General features: G+C 38.0%; 1 protein-coding gene across 6 annotated transcripts in view; it reads right to left on the reverse strand.

Annotated features, from left to right (window-relative positions):
* The window catches only part of arhgap23a (Rho GTPase activating protein 23a), a 131,092-nt gene that overhangs the window by 55,709 nt on the left and 57,546 nt on the right, over positions 1–17,837 (reverse strand). For 4 of the 6 annotated variants that reach the window (XM_022672807.2, XM_022672788.2, XM_022672794.2 and 1 more), the window contains exon 1: positions 12,781–13,936. The exons of the other annotated variants lie outside the window; for them this stretch is intronic. In XM_022672807.2, coding sequence (XP_022528528.2) covers positions 12,781–13,014 — 234 coding nt within the window. In that variant the 5' untranslated portion in view covers positions 13,015–13,936. Of the gene's footprint in view, positions 1–12,780; positions 13,937–17,837 lie in introns of those variants that run through there. 6 annotated transcript variants of the gene reach the window in all.

A 17,837-nucleotide genomic window follows, 5' to 3' on the forward strand; every position in this document is an offset into this window, starting at 1 on the left:
AAGCATTTATTTAAGATTTTAATTTACCTTATTTAATATATTTTAACACTTTTTTTGGTTTAATGTGTTATTTCTAGTGCTGTCAACATTAATGAACTGACTGGTGAGGCTGGGTGTCTGTTGTGTGCCTCTCATCTGTTATTGGTGGATTCTGCCAAGGTTTCTGTAAAACTAAACACTTAACACTAAATAATTCATTAAGGACACAACCATCACATCAGAAACCTGTCAAATCTTAGGTCTAAAAAGAAGAAAAATAATATTGTTTTGATTTAGCTGGTTAATTCTTTTAATCAATGGACACCACTCGTTATTTCACAGTATTTCACATGTTCTGCATCACATTAAAATATTAAATATTACAAAGAAACTGTAACCTCTGTGAACAGATGTGTTTGGATGTTGGCCCTGTACTGTATATATAGGATAATGTTGTGAGTACTACTGTGTTTATGTAACTGGGCACAAAATCCCCTTTTTTTCCCTTTCCCTCCCCCCGCCGTCACCGACCTCAGCCGTCCGCACAAGAACAAGCCGTCTCTGGTCGGTCTGGCAGGAAGTGTGGTGAGGTGAGGATTTGGGCAGCTGTTCGCTCAGTCTATATAAATACACACGGGATTCGGAGCTATACCGAGTGGAAAAAGGAGGGTGAAGATGGTGAAAAGGAACATGAGGGGGATGTTTTTTTTTTCTTACAGTTTTCCGAAGGGAAAAGACCTGTAGTGCCCCTTCATACTCAGTTATTTCTTCCTCTCCCTCCTCATCCCTCCATCTCTGTGACCACTCAGCGGAACTGCTACTCTATAATCCAGCAGACCTGAACCCGAGCACTCAGTCAGCCACCCCCTCAGTCTCTCTCTCTCTCTCTCTCTCTCTCTCTCTCATACACACAAACACACACCGTCTCGTTCTCATACACACACTGTCTCACATCAGTTTCTATTTATTATGATTACAGCTGATCTCAGCTCTTCTCCTGCTGCCTCACATGGTAGACAGGGGTTAGCATGGTTAGTATGGGCACCTTAAGTTAATATTTGGTGGGATGTTTTGTGATAGCATATAGCTATGAGTGGTCTTAATGTTATGGTTCATAATACAGAAAAATACACAAAACAAATGGTTCAAAATAAGCAGAATCCAGAAAGAAGAATGTGTCTGATATTCAGAAGGACGCAGTGCTATTCGTAAGGACAATAAAAGTTACCAGTAACATTACATAATTAAAAACAAAAATGCAGACACATTCTCAAGACAACTAGCAAGCCGATTGGTTCTTTAAATTAACGAATGGCAAGATCACCTTAATAAGAAATCCCATTCATACTACAGTCAGTGGCTGGTTTCCTTATTCATAACATCTCTGATGTACTAGAGAAGAACCAAACATTAAAAAAATATATTAATCTGAAAATGGCAAAAAAAAAAAAACTAAGAATAAATGAAAAGACCAGAAAATGTTTATAAAGTGTTTACAATGAAGTTGACAATGACGTTTTAAATGATGCAATTAAAAGGCACCCTGTCCAGATGTTAAAAAAGTTCAGTTAATTGTTTTAAAATTTGTTTAAAAGACAAAAATATATGTAAGCTATTTAATGACAAATGAAAACCAATGGAGGAAAAAAACATTTTCGGATTTTAGTATTCGGACAAATGTTTATTTTTTGTTTGGTTTTGGTGCACGTCTTATATACACTGCTTTTGTTGGAGCAATGGTATCTACTGTCCAGGCAAGGCTCTTTCCTACATTTTGGACCATTGTTGTGAGGAGTTTTTGATTGCATTCAGCAACAATGGCGTTTTTTTATTGAGGTCAAGATGTTGGATGATCACCAGCCCACCTCTTGAACTAATTCTAGAAATATTGCATTGAGCACCAACCATCATTCCACAGAACACAATACCTGGCTTGCACTGCTCCACAACTTAATGCTGGGGGTATTTATACCCCTTTAGGCCACACCTGGTATTAGGCATAGTGCCAATAGGTTCATGTGTATTTGCTCCAGATATTTCTATTCTATTGGCAGGGACTAGACAAGCTGTGTATGTGCATTTGCACATCTGATACTCAGTCTGAGATACGTGGAATCTTATATTGTATGATCTAGACTTGTTTTTCTGTTTCTATTTTTATCTATAATATAAAGAATACACAAAAAACAGCACACATACACAGATGCACGCTTCAGTCCCTGAACACAGAACCCTAAATCATGAGGTAATATTATTTTTTACCCCCTCCAATCATACAATCATCCCACATGTTCTTTTTAACTGTTTCAAACAAGTATAGATGGGGGCAACAGGAGCAACAGGAAGGCTACAAGTCAACACACAGAGATAGACAGATTACACGTGAAAAGAAAGGAGCTGGACTTAAGCGCGATGGATTAAACAGATACAACAGAAGCAAAAGACAAAGCGAAAGTTAACGTGTACGAATGAATGAACTGACGGAGGATAAAAGCTCAGCCTGCATTACAGGTGAATTCCACAGCAGTCTGGGCATGCTCAGATAAGACAGCAGACAAGCGAAGCCTTAAACCGGAGAGAAAGAGGGAGAGAGTTCAGCAGGCTCCAACACGCCGGGTTTCGACCACAAGGTTCCTCCCGGTGCTGAGAATACCAAAGGCCTGTTATTACCCCCAAAACACACACACCACTCCAGGCTTAAAAATGACTGCTGTCCTTCCCCCCGTCCAGCAGTGTCCGTCCATCCAAGCCATCCTTGTCATCCAAGTTCTGCAGACTTTTACAAGTTACCAGTTCTACATGGGAAAATAAATCATACAATAAAAGTAAGAAGGACGACACTACATATTTGACAACCTAAATTATTTTTCCGAAAAAAGGCAAAAAAAAAAGAGAAATCATTTTACTTTTTGAAGTGGAAAGATTAAACAATGAGTAAATGCAAAACGATCAATGATTTATTAGCAATCCTTCTTTGGTTTGTTGGCTTGTCTTAAATAGTTTTGTAGTAAATTGTAATTGTATAATTGTTTTTTTTCTATGAACAGCAAAAAAAAAATGCTTTGGCTATTTTTTTTATTTTATTAAAACCTGCAGAAATCTGTGTTTTTGTCCAAAATGTTTAATATGTTAAAAAGCAGTTATTGATCAAAATGTACATTTCAGTGCATCCCTAAAAAGTAATATTCATATTCATTCACATGTGTACATCTTTTGTCACATGTGTATTAAAATATTTATCAGTATTGTGATAATATTTTTTGCAACACTATATCGCAGTATAATACAGTATAGAAAATATAGAAAGTATAGATTTGTAATATTGGAAAGATTATTGAAAAACAAACTATTTTTTTTGCAGATTACAGGTGTGCCGCATATTGTTCAAATGTTTAAAAATCCATATTGTGATATTCTGTCTTATTTTTTGTATGCTCGTTTATGTTTCCAGCTTGTATGAATGCAGTCAGGATTTAACAGTCAGGATTTTTGTATTAAGATTTTTTTTGGTTCCAATATTCATTTTGTTACATTACTGTACAATTACTGTTATTTACAAAATAACAAAAAAGAGAAGTAGTATAATTTTTATATTCATATATATTTTTTTCGGCAAGAATATTGTTTTTACAAAATTGTTTTTATATATTGTTTCAGGGCGATATCGCCACATGTTTATGTTGTACTAGAACTTTCATTTTCAAAAAAATCACAATATATATATATATATATATATATATATATATATATTACATTGCTTAGAGAATCACAAAATATTGATTGTATCATAAGCCCTGTATTGCATTATGTATCGAACTCACAGCTCCAATTAAAAGCTCAAACATAAATACAATGCTTTTTTCCTCTAGAACAAAAATACAGTCCACACAAAGTCAGCGTTTTTCGTTATCCACAACACAGTGAGTAATATGAGAACGAGTCTGGGTATGAATGTGGGTTTAAATCTCAGAATCTTAAAGGAAATTACATCACTGACATTACTGACACTGTGAACTTCCTAATGTGGAGTAACATGATCAGAAATGACTCGATTCCACTTCTCCCACAAAACCACACGACTGTTACCGTGCCTTGTGTATGAAACATCACAACATTGCACATTGTGTTCTACACCTTCAACACAGGTCACAGCCAGTCCTTTCCCAACAGGACATGCCTCAGCATAACGCCTTCAGGCTACAGTCAGTCTCGCACCGGATCTCCTTAGTGTCGGATTCTGTCTTAAACTGAGCAATTTAAAAGACTTTTTTAACATCTATTTCTTTTTCCGCTCTCCTTTAGGGGTCTGGGTTAACAGCTGCTGGTCACTGTGGTCTAATTATATGCTGGAGAGTGTAAAAACACTGTCCAAATAACTAGCATTAGCTAGGCTAGCAGGGGCACTAGGTAAATTAGCAGCTTCATGGCAGAAGTAACAGCTAGCTTGCTAGCTAACCAGATTTTATAATTAAGCTCATATGATATAATTAACATGATATTAGCATGTAATAAACAGTATCAGGCAGTATTGGTGAACCGTGATTTTAGAGATAAGTTACAAATTTCATAACAAAAGTAACAGCTAGCTAGCTAGCTACCAAGTTAGATTAGGTTATATTACATAGTTACCAGATTAAGCAAGATTAGCGAGTTGCAAAAAGATGATTAAAATACAGCTCTGGTAAAAGAATAAGAGACCACTTCAGTTTCTGAATCAGATTCTCTGATTTTGCTATTTATAGGTATATGTTTAAGTAAAAGAAACACTGTTGTTTTATTCTAAAAACTGTGTCAACATTTCTCACAAATTCCAAATAAAAATATTGGTGGAATAACCCTGGTTTTTAATCACAGTTTTCATGCATATTGGCATGTTCTCCTCCACCAGTCTTACACACTGCTTTTGGATAACTTTATGCCACTCATGGTGAAAAAAAATTAAGCAGTTGGTTTGATGGCTTGTGATCATCCATTTTCCTCTTGATTATATTCCAGAGGTTAGGTTAGTTAAAATCAACTCAATTTTTTTTAAAGTGGTCTCTTATTTTTTTCCAGAGCTGTATATTATAGCAAGATTTTAACAAAGTTTGTTAAAATTTTAAACATTAGCATGAGGCTAACATGTTAGCAGAAAAAGGCAAATGACTAAGAAAAAACAAAAACTAATATATAAAAGCGGTAATTGATAGTAGTTGGTGCAGTGAAGAGAGAAAAACAGCTAAAAATATGTTTTTTTTTTATGACAGACTAAGTTTTGATTTTTCATGCAAACAAACCATGCCACACTAAGAGTCGAGTTGACCAGCTTGGTTCTTGACCAGCATGAATAAGCTTGACAGAAATCAAATGCCAGCAAATACAAATAGCTCTGGATGCTGTAAATGCAAATATACAATAATTCGGGTTATCTGTGAAGCTTTAGGTTTTTGGTGGTGGTACTGTTGGAGTTTGTGTATTTGATTAGGTAAAAATGTGATTTATGCTGGAGCATTTTAATTCTCCTGGTGTTGAATTGGAGGGTGGATATGAGACTCTGCTGGTGAGCTACCAGTTTATGAGAAAACCACTGCTAATTTGGAGTTATTTTACACTCTCTTCTCTTCTAAATAACATTGGCATGCCTTAGTATTCTCCCCTCTGATGTCACCAATCATCACTTTGCAGTCAAAATACTGTTTCAAACACATATTTTCAAACACAGATAAAATGTGTTTTTTTTCTATTTACTGTGCCTTTACAGATCTCTACACTAAGGAGAGCTTTTTCCATTAGCCCTATAATATCATCAAACTTCCTCTGATTTGGGTTTATCCAAAATGTTGTGAACTCACACTCCCTAAATTAACAGCTAGAAAGCAACAAACCAATGGGTCACATTAAGTTTAAGATGGAATTGATGTTACATTTTTTGTCTATCTATTACTGATATCACTCTTTTAAGACTTTCCTGCATTGTATAGATCTCAACATGCAGAGCTAAACAACCTACAAGAATTAAGCCAAGTGGGCAAACACCGTCAGGCCGGTTGGGGGTCTCTCAGGGTCTCTCACCTCTTAAAGAATGAGGCCTAAAGCACCAGCTGACCACACACTGGCCCAACTGCCAAAAACAGCTCTTGATACGAAGTGAGCTCATATCCTGCAGCCTATCCACCCTGTTTGAACTAGCCATGCCTGCACACTCTGCACAGACACATACCAACAACCCATCCTCACACACTTGCTGCTATCGCCACAGAAACAATGAGTGTCAAACAGCTGAGCATGGCGATCCTGTTTCAAAAGTGGAGCTTTATTCATGCTGACTAGTGTTTAATCCCTGGGTTAAACACTGGGTATCTCTCACACCCATACACACACATGCACACACACACACACAAACACACACAATGGTTTAACACACACACAGCATATACTCTGCTCGACTGATACACACTGTTTCAGATATATTATCTATCTTTGGGCTGCCCATTAAGAACAAATTCAAGAACAAAGTTTTTTCTTTTTGACTTTTTCTTTTTTTTTACTTCCATTCACTCTGCACATGCCCAAGCCATAGAGATTCTGTGTCCCTATTGCCACCAAACTTCATGTACTGACCCACACATATCTGTTTGTCATTTTTATATCCCTCATTTCTCACATTCAGATGCACAACCATTTGTTGTCTTCACAAAATTTACTTTTCTTACTTACTTTTTTTTCAGATTTACACCATAAATTAAATCATAGTTAAAAACAAATCTACAGATGAGTTCTTGAGATTTTGACACCATTCATCTGGGCTTGTATACAACGTTTGGTTACACACAATCTTTTAACCGCTACACACATTTTTATTTCTTTTTATTCCAAATAAGATCCCATTCATTTTTAGATGTGCACATCTGTTGTACTTCTGCTCAATCAATTAACTCCATTTTTGAAATACTATTTTGCTGTTGTTTTGACCCGCACTCATTTACTTGTCGTTTTACTTTCATCTCAAGTGGTTACTCCCATTCACTCCCATTCATTTTGGCCCCCATCAAACCCAATTCTATTAAACCCCTTTCTCTGACTGCCATCAAACTGCATGTACTTCTTTAGGGCAGTTCCCCAAGTCCCAACCAACTGTGATACTACTGACTTACACTAATTTGTTTGCTATTTTTTCGTCCCTCGTTTCTCCTAATCACTTCTATTAATTTTCACACATGCAAAAGTCATAGAGAGGTCACCAAACTTTATCTACTGCCTCTGTGCAGAACACACTCCTCTATTTCTATTTTTTTCCCCCATAAAGTTTCCTTACATTCACCCACACAACTGTTCTGTGTTTGCTTCTGAAATTCCACTTTCCTAGTTTACAATTTATTAGCTGATCTCAGAGCTAAGCCTACTATCTGTAACAAGGATCTTTACAAATATCAACACAGCTTACCTGTCAGTTTACCTGGAAACAGTTGGATCACTTGACAAAGGTGCAAATTGTGTGTGCAAATGTGCGTTTGAACCTGTTAGTCTGCTCTTCCAGTCACGTTCATGACTGTTAAACAGGGTTTTCCACTTGTTCAACCATGTTTGAATCTCAGATTCAAAATAAAGGAACTAAAAGCCTCAGGGAGAATACTGGGAGCGTATCAGGTGAGATCTACAATGAACCTTGTTCCACCATGCTTCCTCCTTCTAACTGAACCTTCTGCTTCAGCTGGAAGCTGGTTACACCTTCATTCTGCAGATTGAGGAATGTTAGCAATGAAACTGAAGAACCCAGTCAGATGTCAGATGAGCAATAAATAATGTGAGAAAAGGATATAAAGCCTACCAGAAGAGTGAGTCATGTACAGCCACAAAATATTGTTTTTCAGTTCATTCATACATTAATTAAGGCCTTTAAGTGATTAAAGAAATTTAATCACAATTAATCAAAATTTGTTTACATGGTTAGAAGCAATTGATGACTTCAGTTTGTGGTTAACCACAGTTATTCACATTTTTTGACTAATCACATAATTTTGTGATCACAATCAATAATTGCATTAGCATAAAAGTATCATATTAATCCTGATTAATCAGAGTGTTGTACCGCTGTTTTCACTGTTAGTATTCACTATATATTTTTTAAACAAATAATCACAATTAGTTAGAGAGTTTACCGTGATTATTTACATTGATTTGAGCAAGTAATCACAAATATTATAAACATTATTTAATGTAATTAATCCCAAGTATGTATGGTCATTTTTGTAGTCAACCATGATCAATCACATCAGCTTGTGTGGTAACTGTTTGTAAGATTAATGTATAGTTTGCCATGACTACTTGCAATAGGTTGTGTAGATAATTGCAATATTTTAAATTATTTAGCGTAGTTAATCACAATCATTTGTGTTGTCAGTCATGATTACTGACTTTATTTGTGTAGTAAACTGCGATTTATCGAATAATTTTGTGTAGTTTTGCATTAGGCTGTGTAGATAACTGCAAAAATATTTAACAGTTATTATAAACATAATTTTGTGCAGCTAATTGATGTAATATTTAATTGATCATTGATTAATCACATTATTATGTTGAGTTTCACACAAAAAATGCATAATTTTCTGAAGTTAATCGTGACTAATTGCATCATGTATTCTTCTCACAATGGAGTCTCTTGAAGAAAACTAATAAAAAGTAACCTGTATTTAAAAGAGGGGCTAAAAAAAAAACAAATTCTATTTTACAGCATATAGATCAGGATGTTTAACTGTATGAGCCTCTAAACTTCATAAAGTGTATTTATTCATTAAAATGACCTAAACACCAAAAAAATACTATTGTGTTCTAACTACTAAAACACTTGAGCACCCCACAGGAAGAAACAAAGTCTTAACAGACAGTGTGAGTGTGTGCTCTTTTAGACTAGATTTATTACAGTATTGTTTCTTCCCTCTGATATCTGATCCAGCGTTTTCTGCTGATATCTTCCGACAAAAGCATGAAGAACCATCCAATAAATCTGCTTCCTCTGCTGCTTTTGTGCTTGAGTCCCTGAAACTCACCCCACTGTAATACTGTCCAGCCGAACGCCTACTGAATATAGTAAAGCCATTGTGCATCTGTACGTGCAGCTGTGAGAGAGAAGAAGATGTTTTGCTCGAAGGTCTGCCACCTGCCCCCCTCTGAAAGGAGGGCAACCTCTTCGCTGTTGGCCTAATAACCGTACAACTACTGAGCACAGATGGAGGCTTCGCCGCTGCAGATGTCCTGTTCAGAGTTAAGATTACTAGATGTCTACAGTTCTGTCTGGGGTCTAAATCACTTTACCAGGAAAGTTATATTCTATAATGTGTGGGATTTATGGGATTACCCCATTGGTTTGGGTTAAAAAACATATATGTTATAAAATGTCTTGCAGTCATGCTAAGACATTTTCAACATACACTACCTTCAATTTATGTTTTTTGTTTGTTTTTAATTGTCCAGTAACAGTACTTTATGGCCCAAACAATCTGCTTTTTCTTCACTGTCTAGAACTGAGACTTTGCCATGTGTTGCCATGTGGGTCTGCCAGACCAGTTTTCAACAATTTCCAAGAGTCTTTCTAAAGTGTAGGAAACAGCATTTATCGCTCTCTGGCTTCAACTGTAGTTTTTATAAAGAAAAGACTAATAGCAGTGTTATCTGTGTTTAGTGTCTTCTTTTTTACAATACTAAAAGTAGTTTTTTTAGTTTTTTTGTTTTCCTTAAAGGCTCTGGCAGTTTACTACAAAATTCGGTACTCTGAATTTTGTACCATTTTGGGTTATTCACTGGAATAGCAAAAAAAGGGGGAAAAAAAGGGTTTGTTCTAAAACTTTGACTATTGGTATATACGTGTCAAATACTGTTTTCCTTGGCATATAGTTGAAAATCGAAAAGTTGACAATGACCCCCAAGCAAATGCTTTTATGTTAAATCTGGTACAGCAATAAAACCTCACAGCAACTTGAGCTGAATATGGTGTTGTTGATACTGGAGAGCAGCTCATCACCCCCAGACCTTTATACCTAAGGGAATATGGGTTGCTAGATGGACCTGTCCTTTTTCTTTGACTGTTTTTTTTTTTTCAGTATTAGTATCTGTGGAAGCAGAGCTTAAATTCGACACAAACAAAGGCAATTGATGATCCATGCTAGACTACACAAATGTTAGCTTTTCACCATCTCTTATCATACCTCAGCTGAACCAAGCTGGAGCTAAACATGTCAGAAGGGACAGAACTGGCTTATATAGATATTTTGTACAGGTAAGAATTGAGGAAGCCAAACTCAAGGAAGCGAATTAGGGCAATGCTAAAAGCTAACCAGCTACAATCTCTTTAGCTTGCTAACAGCACATTTCACTGAGATTACTAACATAAAGGAGAGCAATACTGATACAATCTGATCTCAAGAATAATCAGGAACAATCATTAATTTACTTCAGCAGTGCTAATCAAGTAACACATTCAGCTAGCTAGCTACCTCAGCAGCGTGATTTTGTCATAATGTTACCTCAGTAGTGCTATTCTAATTATAGAAGTTCCTAACCAGTGCAATTTTAATCGCAAATGTATCTCAGCACTGCAACTCAAGTCACATAAGGGATTTTCACACAGAAAAAGACTGACAGTCTCTTAGTAAACAAACAAAGTTTGCTAAGGATAAGTTAGCTCATTGTATCTTTTAGCTGGAAAACAGACTGTTTGTGAAGTAGCTTAAGCAAGCAAATGTGAAAATAAATTTAAAACCAAACAAAGCCACATATTTTTGCAATATAAACCCAGATGTACACATCACTTAATAATAACAGGCATTATTGCACAATTATCACCCTCACATCATAAAACATAAACACATGACCGATGAGTACTGGATTAAAATCACAGATCATCACTGGGAATGACATACAGCCACTTCCCAGGTAGAACTAATCCAGTTCAAACAGGGTTAAAGCTGGACACAATGAAGAAACTCCCAGTCAGTAATAGTTTACTACTGCAGACTGCAGAGACAAGCCTAAGATGCGTCAAGCAAACATCAGTAACAGTGCATATGAGTGTGTGTGTGTGTGTGTGTGTGTGTGTGTGTGTGTGTGTACCAGCTGCGTCTATGTTTACAATACTGAAAACCTATTCCCTCCCCGACTGCCCCGTCCTGCATTCCAGCTGCAGGGTTTTTATATGGGTCTGTAAGAAGGAGCAATCACACACATGCAAAAACACACACCAGTACATAAAGAATGTTTATAACCCTCAATCTTTTCCCGTCAGTTACTAATTAGTCCTGCCCTTCACCGTCACTCTACCCAGGACTAAAGGTTTCAGCTAAACCACGGAGGTGCAAGGGCTGTTCTATTCAGGGATTCATGACTACAATCAGCCCAAAGTAGATTTTATATTAAATACAGTGTTTTTGGTTGATCTTGCACTATACCGTCATGTGAAAACAAAACAGGAGGACACCCCAAGAAAACCTTGTTTTCTTAGCTGCTTAACATATTTCAACATACATATATTTGATATTTGTTTGAACTACCTAAAATGTCTAGAACCATTTTACCATTTTATGCCACAGATATAATGATAATATAATATCAATGACAACATTGCAGTTGCACCAAAAGTAATCAGTCCATAATTTTTATTTTTTCAGATATTAAAATTGGAATAATAATAAGTAACACACGTTTAAATATGCTTAATAAATAAAACATATTGGCTTATTTACGTTAACAGACATCCCAAGTTGCAAAAATTAATTTCATATATTTATAAATATATATAAAATTACATACATTTAGTCCTCTGTGGGCAATGCTAAAATCACTATTACAAACTGTACAGTGGGCAAGAATTTCATTGTTTTTTACTTTTACCAGGCATGGATATACTTTAGAGTAGTCAGAGGTGAAATGAGTTTTGATGGGAGCCATGATGCTCCTGAACACATCCCTTTCAGAACGGGGAAAAAAAAATAAACACTGCCTGACACATTAAAAACTGATTGTTTATCTGCTCTGCTCTAACTGGCATCAGGGAGCCGTTATTGATATGCGGTAGACTCCCGCGACTTCCGGGAGACATGAGATGTCTGCATGTCTCTCACTTTGTTAACAAAATGACAGGACCAGAATAGACAGATAATTAGAACACAGATACGTTTTTGGAGGAGCCTGTCTTATTTAAACGTCAGACATTTAGATTGCTTTGCTCTTAATTGCTTTGCTCTTAAAGTTATAAAGAAATGATTTAAATAAGATTTTGGAAGAAACGAATATAAAACATTACACTGTCTGGAAAACACTTAAAACAACTTCTAATACTGCCAGGTTACATTGCCCTAGCAAGTTCAACCCAATATTAGACAACAAGTTTCTCAAATAAGTCTCTCTAACAATCCCTGAACAACTGTCACCATATGACGGTTCAAATAACATGCTCACTGTATTGAAACACAGTTGGATACACCTATACAACAACAAAAAAGCATAATTATGTATGATATGAGTCATTATAATTCACAACCAGTTGCATATTGCAGTGTAGTTGATATACTGTAGCTGGATTGGGTGGTGTGGTGGAGTGGATAACACCACCACCACTCTTTCTTTCTGTGGTAGACTATGGCTTGATTTTCCATCCAGACAAGCACACCACACGATACTGAGAAGAGTCTTTGCACACGACTTAAAATAACTGGTATTAAATAAATGTAGTGTATCATAGAATTCCAAATATTGGAATTGCCATATCCCTATTGGAATAGTCTCAATGAGTTTTGGCCTTTATAAAGAAGGCTAATCAAAAAATCTTACCCTAATCTCGCGTGGCACTCTATGAGGGGCTCTGCTAGGTCGCCCCCCTCCGACGTCAGGTGTGTGTGGAGTGTGTGTGTTGGGCGCATCACTCCGTAACACGGCAACCCAGATGCAGCGCGGCTCAGGGGCGCTACAGTCCACCCCTACAGCATCCCGAAAACTCCACTCAGAAACACACACTCGCGGACATGCTGCTGGAATCGCCATGGGCAAGCCACCAGCTGCCCACATCACACACACTCACACACACTAGGGGTGAAAATTTTCCAATTTTCGAATTAGGATTCTTAATAAATGATTCAATGCATCATTTTACATATTTTAGACAGAATCTTTAAGTTTACAAATATTCTATTTGATCAGTTTTAGTTATTTTAAATCGATTCGGAATCATTTACACTGAAATTGATGGTAAAGTAATATAACTTCAGAGTTATCCAGAGTTTTTTATGAATTTATGAATGAAGTTGATGCATTTTAACCCCCCTCATACACACACAATCTCACACACACACACAATATAAATACAGCCGCTCACACACTGCCACAGCGTCCATCAACAGTAGGTCAGTCTTGTGGAGGGTCAGTTTTGGAGTTGTGGAGTTCAAGTTTCACACCTTAATGCATGTATTCCATGAAAAATGGGAAGAATTCTTTAAAAACATGATCAGTCAAGCTAAATGTGAATCTCCTGCTTCCTGAGCCAAAACCATCACTGGAAAATACGGAAAAAAATCCAATCACTGCTCAACATTCCCAAATATTCCACATTGGCCTTTTTTTTTCCTTGACTGGAGTCTCTCAGCATTCCACACGTAATCCACCAAGTTTCATACCACTCCGGCAGGCTCCGAACTTCAGCAGTGTCCACACACACATGCACACACACACCCACATGAACACGTAGACCGGCAGACTGCTGTGTTCCGACTGCAGTGGCACATCCAGAGATGAAAGCAATTCCCGGCTGAAGACCAGAGACTCCTGGGTGGCAGATGTGTGCACGAGCTAGTAAGTGTGTGTGTGTACGTGTGTGTGTGCGCGCGAGTGAGTGTGTGTGTGTGTGTGTGGCACGTGGCAGGAGAGTAAATCCAAAAGTGCCGGCTGGAAAAGCTCACCCAGAGACACACTAACTGACTGTAACACACTGCTGGACTAACTGAACAATGACAGCATCACACACTCCCTGACAATTTAACTGCCAGCCCTCCCTCCCTCCCTCCCTCCCTGCCTCCCTCCCTCTGTGTCTCTCGCCCTATTTCTCTCTCTCCCTCTCTTTCATTCACAGATGACAAAAGTTGCTCTCCTCTGCGTTTCTTTCTCTCCCTCACCTACTTTCTCTCTCTGTTTCCTTCCTTTCTTTCTCTGTTTCAACTTTTCATTCCCTCTTTCTTACCCTCCCTTACTTTGCTCCACTTTGCTCTCCTGCCTTTCTTTCTCATTTCTTTTTCTCTCTCACCTTCTTTCTCTTTTTCCCATCATTCCATCTCTCTTCCCCCTTTTTCTCTGAATCTTACATTCTTGCTCAATCATTGCTGAATCTTCTGTAAGAATGTGTCATCCTTCTCCTCTCTCTCTCTCTCTCTCTCTCTCTCTCTCTCTCCCCTGACACACTGAGTCACTCTGTTAACTCCACAATGTCATTGAAACAGCACCCCCCACTACACCCCACCCCACTCTCTTTTTCTGTACTCTTCTCAGGTTTCTCAGAGTGTGTGTGTGTGTGTGTGTGTGTGTATGTGTGTCATTCCTTTCCTTCTTTAATCAACTTGCACCACCATATATGGGCATATTGTCACCATGTTTTAATTAAATATCATAATCTAAAATTCCAGGTCTGTTTGCAGTATGGGGCAGCACTGTGTGAACAGTGTGAACAGAGGTTAATGTGAAACTGTACTAAAATCAGTTGTAAACATACAATATCAAACCAAGATCATTTTTACATTTTCTCTGATAACCTAAAGTGGCGGATTGCATGTTTGCGTGGCAAGCGGTGTGGCTTGTTATGCTTAGAGATAAGGTTGGATCTTTACCCAACTATTTGCATATGTCAACAATAGCAGGTCCATCCAAAGAAAGCCATTTAGAGCGTTTTCACACCTGTTCTTTTTAATCTGATTAGGGTTAGTGTAAATAGAGTAATCACACAGAGACCCCTTAGGGGAGATGTTCTCGATCTGGTCCCTATGGGCCACTTTGTTTGCGATGAGAATGTGAACTTTGCATGTTTAATTGAGCAGAAAATTACACAGTCCTGCAACACAGGACTTTCTTTCTGTACCGGTATTTACTTTCTTGTTCAGGGCTGACCAATAAGCAGAGAGAACATTCTTACAAGGTTTGCTGTATTGTGTTTTGGAGCGCTTGATTTTTTTCTGTGTGAAAATAAACCAAACCAAGGGGAAACTATAGGTGTGAAAATGCCCTTATTGTAGTTTAGGCCACACTTTCTAAACAAAAACTGAATCTATCAAAATCTGTCTCTTGGTAACCAAATGTGGGAAAGATTGCACATACACTGAAAATTCCCAAATCAAGTGTGAAAATATTCTGAACTTGTGAAAGGAGACAGAAGCCACTTCTGTCATCAAGCAGTACGGACAAAATGTTGATTTCCTTGCCTTTACTTTTTTTTAGTTAACTACCAGATCATTTCTAAAAAGTCAGTAGGAGTACAATCACAGGGACTAGGACTTGACCTTCTGACCTTTTTCAGCTTGGTTGAAACCAAAATACCAGCGGTCAAAGATGCCACACACCATGGTCCTGACCAAAGGACCAAAATATGTTCTAACTCAAAAAGGGCGGATCAATCTCAACTGGGGTTGGGTTTGTTTGCAGTGTAAAAAACATTTTTTTTAAGTTTAAGAAAATTGAACTTAAGGAGGGCTATTGTCACATGCCCACTAAACAACAGAAGAAGTAAAAGGAGTGGAAAAGAAGTAAGAATAAGTAAGTTAGAGAGTTACGGATGAGGTTGGGTGATCACTGAATGCAATCATATCCTTACAGCAATGCTTTAAAATGCTCTAGTAGAAAGCCTTTCCTGGACAACAGAGAAATGTATTCCAACAAAAGCAGGATAAACCCTTTGTGATTAGGGTTGCAACGGTATGAGATTTTCACGGTATGATAACCGTCTCGGAAAATACCGCGGTATCACGGTTATCACGGTATCACAGTTTGTTACATATATTATTATTTTTTTGTTCAATTAACTATTTATTGTAGAAACTACACCATCAGGTGAAGGAAACCATGTTTTTCCACTACTCTTAAGGGCATTAAGAGTGTATATATAAAAAAAAGTTGGTATATAACCAGATACTGCAGAAAGAGGGGATTTATTTCTGACATGATCCTCACAATAGAGATTTCTATTTTAAGGCTTTCACTACTTAAAACCTTCAAAATATGAAAAACAGGCACGTCAGAATTTGAAAATGAACGCATGTAAATGAATGGCGTCTTTCACCTTTACACGGACACGTGAATCCATCGTAGCACGCACTTCACGCCTGTACCTGCGTGCACAAATTTCGGATAACTCAGCGCTTTTGCGGGCGCTTACCGCATGAGTTATGCACGACTACAAAGATTTATTTAGGTTCAGATTAAAATTATAAACTGAACACATACTTTGCGCTGCACAGCGGGGTGTTGTTCTCGGAGATGGGAGAACAGGTTTGATGTATTTCCTCCTTTAGCTGTGACTTTACGGCCACATTGATTACAAGCTTGTTGATTACAAGATTACAAGTCTGTTTTCAGGCTGTTTGAATGAGCGAAATATGATCAGAATTATGTAAATTAACACTAACATAGAAGCATAGAACTATTATTTAATTAAAATTATTTTTAAGAACAGCTAAACACAGTGCGGAGAAGTTCACGTGCGAGAGAGAGAGAGAGAGACAGAGAGAGAGAGATTTACGTGTTCTGATGTGAGCTACTCACAGGTAAAGGTTCTCTTTTATCTCCTCGTGCTCATTTTAGTCCAATACATAATTCTGCAGTTTCTCAGTGTTTTCTGTCGTATTTTGCGGCTAGCGCGAGCGCTTACAACTAACACCGCGGGCCGCGAGGTGCAGCCGTGCTGCCGCTGTTATGCCGAATCCGACTCCCTGCTCAATCCGACTCCCGCTTCGCGGACAGAATCGGCACAACACCCCCCGCTGTAGAACTGCGGGAGTGAAAACAGCGCTTATAATTAAGTTAGTTAAGTTTCAGTTTTCGTTATTTGGTTCGTTTTCATTAACAATAATAATTGGTTACTTAGCATTAACATAGTGATTATCACACCAGAGCTTTATTTAAAAATAAAATATATAATTAAAAAACAGATGCCTACATCTCAGACTATTTTCTAGAGCCCAACCCGACCCGGCCCGAGGAATGTGGTGGGAAATCTCGGCCCGAACGGACCCGATCTCGGGTCGGGCCTCGGGTCAGGTCTGGTTCGGGCAGAGAATCTAAGCTCTAGTCTGATGCACTTTCTGCCGTTCTCACCGCTGTGTGCTGAGTAGCTGAAGCGGAGCAGAGTTGCGCATGCGCGGGTGAGTTTCTCCGCTGGCTTGCGTTTTACCGGTAATAAGCAAACACACACGGTATGATAACCGTGCATTTTAATACCACGGTATACCGTGAAACCGGTTACCGCTGCAACCCTATTTGTGATAGCCTTGATCAATGGGCAGGTGCCCCCATACCTTTGTCCAAATGGCATAAAGTGTACATAATTTGAACTAAATAATAGGGCTGGGGCGACGCGTCGACATAATCGACGTCATCGATTACGAAAATACATCGATTTGCATAACGTGCGTCGGCGCGTCGTAAACATGGCGGCGCCTGGGGAGAGCATTAGAGGTTAGATCGGTCCCAAAAATTCCGACTGGCTGTTTTCGGGCTGTTTGAATGAGCGAAATATGATCAGAATTATGTTAAATTACACTGTAACATAGAGGCATAGAACTATTATTTAATTAAAATGATTTTTAAGAACAGCTAAACACAGTGCTGCAGGTCAAACGCGGAGGAGTTCACGTGCG

Source organism: Astyanax mexicanus, chromosome 19 (genome assembly GCF_023375975.1).
Source record: "Astyanax mexicanus isolate ESR-SI-001 chromosome 19, AstMex3_surface, whole genome shotgun sequence".
In the NCBI taxonomy this organism is placed as follows: domain Eukaryota; kingdom Metazoa; phylum Chordata; class Actinopteri; order Characiformes; family Acestrorhamphidae; genus Astyanax; species Astyanax mexicanus.